General features: G+C 34.6%; 1 protein-coding gene across 1 annotated transcript in view; it reads right to left on the bottom strand.

The window, feature by feature from the left end:
- Window positions 1–4,826: 4,826 nt before the first annotated feature.
- The window catches only part of DENND4C (DENN/MADD domain containing 4C), a 47,113-nt gene continuing 44,424 nt past the window's right edge, over window positions 4,827–7,515 (bottom strand). Inside the window, exons 30-32 of the mRNA XM_010008484.1 lie at window positions 6,553–6,706; window positions 5,742–5,806; window positions 4,827–5,103 (exon numbers count right to left, since the gene is read on the bottom strand). Coding sequence (XP_010006786.1) covers window positions 4,967–5,103; window positions 5,742–5,806; window positions 6,553–6,706 — 356 coding nt within the window. The 3' untranslated portion in view covers window positions 4,827–4,966. The remainder of the gene's footprint in view (window positions 5,104–5,741; window positions 5,807–6,552; window positions 6,707–7,515) is intronic.

Below are 7,515 nucleotides of genomic sequence, written 5' to 3'. Positions count from 1 at the left end.
TCTTTTCCACTATTTAGAAGTCACTGAGCTGGTATGAAACAATTTCAAAGAGGCTCCTGCCGAACTGCAGGCTGAATTTGCATTTAAGAGTAGGTTCTGGCAAGCAGGTAAGTTCCAAAGGCAAAAATCCTGAACAACTGTGGGGTTTTTTTGTTGTGGTTTTGTTTTTGTTTTTACATGGGATGCATACATACTTTATTTTGGGAAATACATTATTATTTTTTTTCTTAGTGTAGGATATCTATACAGAATTCAGAATATGCAGAGTGGCCTTTTAAACTCAAGAAACATTCGTCAAATGTACAAAACCATTCCAAAGAAACACTTGTTAATCAAAGCACAGTAAATAGATGCCATTTTTCAACAGTTCGAAACAGTCTCTAAATCAGTGCAAATTATATTGCATTAAAGAAAACTTCCCAGCTCACTTAATAAATTCATAATTTATTCATACTACATCCTTTCATCCTCATTACAATTTCTTTTAAGCTCCTAAAAGGAGTTTAATGTGCTTCTAAAAACAGCAAACAATCCCTTTTATTTGCACCATTGATTGATGCAGACTGAAAGAATAAAACCCCATCCATTTCTCTCTCTGTATGCATCACAATATACAGCACAGTAGAACATCGAGCTAGCGTCCAATTTAACCATTCAGTTTCAAGACTTAAAAGTTACAAGGATGGTTTGTTTGTTTTTTAATAAGGTCTATAATGAAAAGCTGATATGCAGAAGGCATCTCAAGGTTTTTATTAGTTAAAAGAAAAAACCTCTTTGTTGAAAATGTACAGTTATGTGAATAAGACAACTTGCTTACCATTTAATGGAATAAAGTTATCTGCATTGAAATAATTGTTGAATTAAGAGTTTTTAAAAGAGAAGACTACTGAGTGGATTCTTCAGTTACTTACATTTTAACAATTTGTTTTAAATATATAATTTCTATGGTCTAATTTAATAGACATTTTGAAAATATCCCCTATGTTGCAGTTATTCAAGGAAAGCAGTAAACTCAATGAAAGGTATATTCTCTAGATGCAACAAAAAAGCCATTAATTCACAGTTAGAATGAAATAGAATTATTCATTTATAAGTGCAATGTAGCTTGAGCTTAACAAATGTGAAATTCCACTAGGAACAAGACATAGTTACTTGCAAAACAAATTTAGTTTGAAACATTATACTAAATAAAATATTTTTCATTAAAATTGTATTGTCTAATCTTGAGCTATATAAAATGTGAAGACAGCATGACTATAAATAAAACATGAATTATTTTAGTAACATGTAAAAGCTGGTATTACTGTGCCAATACTGCAGCCACATCTGTCTCCTAATACCTACGGCGTCTTTTTATGCATAGGTAATATGCCAGAATATATTTATAATTCATAAAGAAAAACTTTGTCACTTTAAAATCCTGATTCTAAACCTTTAAGACCCCAATTGTTGTTTCAGTTCTACAAAAAATAACTATTTTTGATATAAGCACACAAGGTATATGTGACTGTGTTATAGCTGGGTGAAAAGGTGCAAGACAGTATCTTCTCAGTATAACCAACTGCAGTTCAACATCCTTAGGGATGTGATCATTTTTATTACCACACAAACTTCGTAAGTCCTTGGTCTTACCTGAAATTCATTATCAGTTTGCAACAATACATGTAATCAGTTTGGTTTACACCCTCACTTTGTGTAGAAACTGCAGGTTTTTAAGTGAATACTGATCTGCAACTGTTTTCTTCATGTTAATACGGGAGAATTCCAAAATACAGGCAGCTGTCTCCTCCTGAACACTGGCTGTTGAGCTACTATTTGGATGCTACTTCTTTCGCTTACACTGAGATGAAAACAGAACTGAGATCAAGCTTATCCACACCCTTCCTTCATAATACTTTGTCCAGCTCATTCCTGCATTATGGATTCAGATGAATTTGGATTACTAGGAGTGGAGTGTCAATCAAATTGGAGGCAATTGTAGGTAACTAAGTCATTCCTATGCAGCCCAAGAAGTTAGTGCTGTCAATGACTTGCGGAGAATAACTTAAGTCTTTAGTGTCCAATTTTCATAAAGACAGAAGTCTTTGCAATCAACTCACAAAAAACTTTTGAAGACTTTTCCCTGTTTATTTTTGGCCAGATTTTCAAAACACAAGTACTGAGTCATGCTATACTGTTTTATGCCATGCCATTTTCTTGTGCATGTTCACACTTTTTTCAGCACACAAATTAGGGAAGACTACATCTCAAAGTTTGTGTAGGAAAACCTGCAGTCTCTACTTGTTTGTAGAAGACCTAAAAGTCAAAGGAAGAACAGGAAGTGCATAATGCACTTGAAAGGAGAAAGCAACTATGAAAAAACCACTCATTTCTTAATTCCTTTCAAATTTTTGCAAACTTACTTTTTTCCCCAAAAAAAGCATCTCCTTAGATGAAAACTTAATACACAAATTGGTTTCAGAGATGTCCCTTCTCATTTGAACTATGGATTTGATTCATTAATCTGTTGATTAGTTAGCTATTAAAACCGAGGCATTAAGAAAAATCCCAATTAGAAAAAGTAAGTGCTTGATTTTGTCATTCTACATTAAATAATTAATTTCAATAGGCAGATTCAAGATTTCAAGTTATTACATGCTGGTCTTCTACCACTCTGAAAGCCAGGTACATAAAACAGGAATAGAAGCTAATTTGTAGTGTACAGAAATGCTAATATGCAGGAGTAAATCAAAGCAAGTTCAATACTGCAGCTGTCCTTTCCCTCAGGCTTTAGGTTCTCTTTTTTTTTAGTGTTGATAGCCAGGGAAAGTCTAACATTTAGCACTTGGAGCGGTGACACAATCTGCTTTGCTGTTTCTATAGTACTACTGCCTGATTTATTTATATTTTCTGCAACAGATTGGAAGGTTGTTTTGAAATGAAGGTGATCTGCTTACATAACTTAGTTCAAAATAATATTATTTACAACGGTTTAAAATAATTTGGATGTCACTGGTTATCTAAAACAGCAGTCACTCGACAGATTTTCTTTGTAATTTAATAAACTGGGAGAACTTAAGGATAACCTAAACTTGATTCCTTGCAATTTGCATCACATAAACATATGGTTTGACCATTTAACACTCAAAAATTGTCCTTTTATAGCTGTATGTTTAAGATCAGTATAAGTTTGCCATTTTGATTTGTAGCAATATTGAGTTGTTTGGACGAATGCTTCAGAGAGACTTTAAAAGGATGGAACCGCATGTGTCAATTATATAATAAGAGAGGAAAACAGGAAGAATCAAGCTCTGCTCTTCCATTGTGTAGGTCAGATATCTGCAAGCAACCATGCACAAAACCAAAGAATAAAGAATGGAAAAAAAAAATATAACAGTGAGCACTTTCCTGCTTTTAATTGTTGAGAAAGCACAGTATTTTCATCAGGAGTGAATCTGTCCAGGCAATATCCCCATTTTGACATTGGATCAGCACTTTTAGACAAAATACAAGCAATCAATCAGTCTGAGATGTCAACGTATTTTGTCAGAAATAATGCAAATCCTTTGTTTTAGCTTAATGAAAAAACAAAAGTTTGTTTTGTTGTTTCATGTAGAAGCTGTTCCAGACAGATCTTCATTCCTCATCATTTTCAAGAATGAAAATTTTTAAGAAAGAGAGTAGTATGAAGTAAATACATTCATACTCACATCTGATTAGTTTTAGCTATGCTCCTTTAACATGCTACAATTCTTACGTTGTTGTGTTTTTTTTCTCTAGCAATAATTCCATCAGAAAACATTATGTTTCAGCAAAAAACTTGGAATATATCTTATCGCATTCCTCAAGTAACAGAAACATTTAAGCTGTAGATCAGTATCCAAGCTCTTCCTGCCAAGACTATGACTACTGCAGTCACTCAGATATGTGAGGTGAGGAAGTGTCTTATCTCCTAGAAGCAATCCAAAAGATAGGTTAATCTCTTCAGATCATATACTCAAGCACTTCTTTGTGCTAATACACACCTTGAAGACCACACTCATAAATAGATTTTAATTGAAATATTGAATTTAGGCTATCAGTGCAAAATAATTAACCCACAGGCTAGCGTGAAACCATGGGAGAGGGTGGTAAAGAATTAAAGGAAAAGATACTTTTTAGGCATAAATGCATACAGTATAAGGCATATTTTTTTCATACAGTATCCCTTTGACAAACCTTCTATGTATTCTAATGCTATTTAAGCTTCCTATCTAGTTTTTCGAAAGCCATCTATTCCAAGCTGCTTAGAGTAGAAGCCTACCACTCTTCTGGAGAAAGCAGCCATACCTTCATAGGATCTTTCATTTTTCAGATAGAGAACACAAGAAAACTGAGTGTAAGTTTCTGGGTTTTTACAGATGCAGACATACATTAGGAAAATAAAAGGACAGTAATTTTAGGTACTGTGATCTGACAAAAGCAACTGCATTGCAACTTCCGATCCAAGGACTAAAATATTTACATTCATACATACATACTGCACACCAATGAAAAGATCCCTCTTCAGGTAAAGGTAATGTTAAAGGAGCAGTGAAGAATAAGTATTCTCTGGCAGGATATATTTCAATAAAAGACACAAATACTGGTGTTCCTTAAAAAAGTCACCAATTGTAGGCTGCTGTTGAATCATCACCTTTTTGAACAACTTAATGTTGTGTGGAAAAGGTTTGAGGAAGGAAAAGGATATGTATATACAGGGGAAAAAAAAACAGATCAGTAACTGAAACAAATTAATCCTATTAATATAGTTTTTAAGCATTTTAACATACTTTGCACTGTGTCTCATGAGATGAAAGACAAGAATGTATGTTGTAGCTCAATGAAATTGTTTTGACACATCGCTTATTTACAAACTTTTAGGATTCAAAGTGTATATATCACCATGCTCCTGTTTGTTCACCTCTACTTTTGTCTCACTGAAGCGTAGCGTGCATCTTCTTCATTTTTATATTAAAGGTGCTCCAAAGCACTTCCTACAACACTCAACTCTGCTGCTTGGTGGAGCATCTATTTTCTGCATCTTTCCAAGAACATCCTTTGGTAGATTTTTATGTGCAATTCTGTATTCACTATCAAAGACCTCTGAAATAGAAAAAGTTGGATTTATATAAGAAACCGTGGAGAGCGCACACTACTTTTCCTGTAAAATATTTCTGGTGATTTTTATATGGTAACAAAATAATTATCTTAGCTGCTGATTTTTTATTTTTTTTTTTTCAAAATGCATCCTCTCAGAGAACCTGAAAAGCATCTTCACACTGGAGCATCACAACACATCACAGTGGATGCCCACCACTTTGGCCACAGTTCAGATTGGCTGTTACCAGGGTTTTTCCCATGTAACATCCCGTAAGGGAGTCCCCTTGTTTGCTCAGTACCAAAAACAAGACAAGGTAGAGGAGATCAGGAAGGGGTGGGCAGAGAGGTCTAATATGTGAGTCGGAGAAAGACGGACAAGACTGGAAACAAGTTTTCATACATGAGGAATTAGAGTTTCAAGCTAACTAATTTTGTTTAAAATAACTGATTACTGGTTTCAAACAAAGTTAATGTCCCCATCTGAATTACATTTCCATAAAAGTAACACCTACTTGAAAAGAGATAGCACAGTACTTTTTACTAAAACACAGTAATTAAAAAGTTACTTAGAAACTCATGGATGTTGTCATACAGAGTATTCATACACCTAATACACAGGCACCATACATATTTTTCCTTACCAATGTCGATGTTCTCTCTTCCAAGAGACACCAGAGAAAGGAAAAGAATTTCTCTGTAAAAACTCCTAGGAAATAATTTGAAAGGCAAGTCAATGAAAGCACCAACTATCCTAAGTTTAGAAAGTCTACGTTCTTGCTTGTGAAGAAAGTGACTGAGCTACATGTTTACTAGCTTAAAGTCTTCTTATGCCTGAATACTTCCTGAATGCACAAAGTTGTAGTGCCACCATATTCTAGTCATTACATTTTCTGTGAAAAATGCCTGACAAATGTGCCATAAAAACTGCAGAAAAACAAGAACTATAAAGTCAAGCACCTCTTATTTATTAAGTCACTCCTGCCCAAGGGTGTAGTACAGGGAGCAGGCTTATTTCAGACCATCCATACTTTGGTTTTTGGCTTCAGAATGTCCCTATGTATCTCAGAAATGGTTATCACTAAACAATTTGATTTTTGTGGGGAATATTCCAGACACTGCAACAGGATGGTGCACACTTGTTCTTATCAATTTGCTAGAACTGGATCAACATTAAAATCTGCACAGTCAATATCTGCATCTTCCTCATTCATTAGTACAATGTACATTTTGATTAAATAATTAAATTTATTCATTTTATTCAGATTAACTGTGCATCTGGTTACAGAATGCATCTATTTGTAAACACAGGCATAAACAAATATACACAGTGCTTGGCGGACACAAATGAAACTGAGTATTCCTGGGAAGTCCTCATGGAATTATCATTATGAAGTGTATATGGTCTGATGTTGTTTAACTTTGAGTGGGGAGAAAGTAACATTACCCCTTTACCTCTGTCGTTTCACATCTGGCTTAACCTTCTGCAGAAGGAGGTTGATTGGTTTAACAACATTATTGTGTTGAATGCTTAGTTTGATGTTCTCTAACAAAGTGTTTGTTGCCTGCTGATCTTCTGCAGCTGTGGAGGATCTCTTTTCAGAAGAATCTGGGAAATGCAACAGTACAGATTATTAGAACAGTGAGGATCTGGTTTCACTTTAATAAGCAGAAGTTATTTCAGAAAGTGAGATATATATACAGAAACTCTACGCAATCTACAGAAATCTGCTACAGTGGAAAGGCTTTGCCTGCTTCTAGTCTTTACTCCAACATGATAGGATGCATCAAGTAGCCATGTGTTAAGAGCTCCTACATGACAGAGAAATACATGAGACTGAAGAGTATCTAGCATCAGATGTTGCCTGTGACTGTTTGTTAGCTCAGATTTATTGCTGCACTTAAGTTTCAAAAACTAAGTTAACTCCAGGGAGGTTATTTTTGCACAAAGGAAAATTATTAAAACAAAATAAAACACTGTCACATTCCTATCACAGAAGCTTTTCTTATCAAAGCTCTTCTTAAGAGCCACCAACAATTCATTGATAACTTTGAGCCACATATTCAAATCCATAATGCACAGTTGCATCAAACAGGAAAGAATGTTCTGATCAGTCTGTTTATCTTTAGGACACTTTCCAACAACCCCTTTTTGCTTCCTGAGAACCAGAATCGGCGTGGTGCATAGGTTTTGAAAAAGTAATGAAATCCCAAAGTTCTCATAATGTACCCCCCTCTCTCCCTTTCTTTTCAAGTTATGGTAGACAAGGGCTTCCTTGGATCTTTCTGACAGTCAAAAAGGCTGTCAAATATACATATTAATGGTACTTGTGACCTTTCATTCCTTTATAGAAACATAAGATATATTATGTAATACAGTTCTCTTTTTCATGCCTGTATAGATACAATCAGGAATGC

The sequence above is a fragment of the Chaetura pelagica genome, unplaced genomic scaffold, assembly GCF_000747805.2.
Source record: "Chaetura pelagica isolate M959 unplaced genomic scaffold, ChaPel_1.0 scaffold232, whole genome shotgun sequence".
Classification (NCBI taxonomy): domain Eukaryota; kingdom Metazoa; phylum Chordata; class Aves; order Apodiformes; family Apodidae; genus Chaetura; species Chaetura pelagica.
Note: the sequence above shows the minus strand (reverse complement) of the source record. Positions and strands in the feature narration are given on the sequence as shown.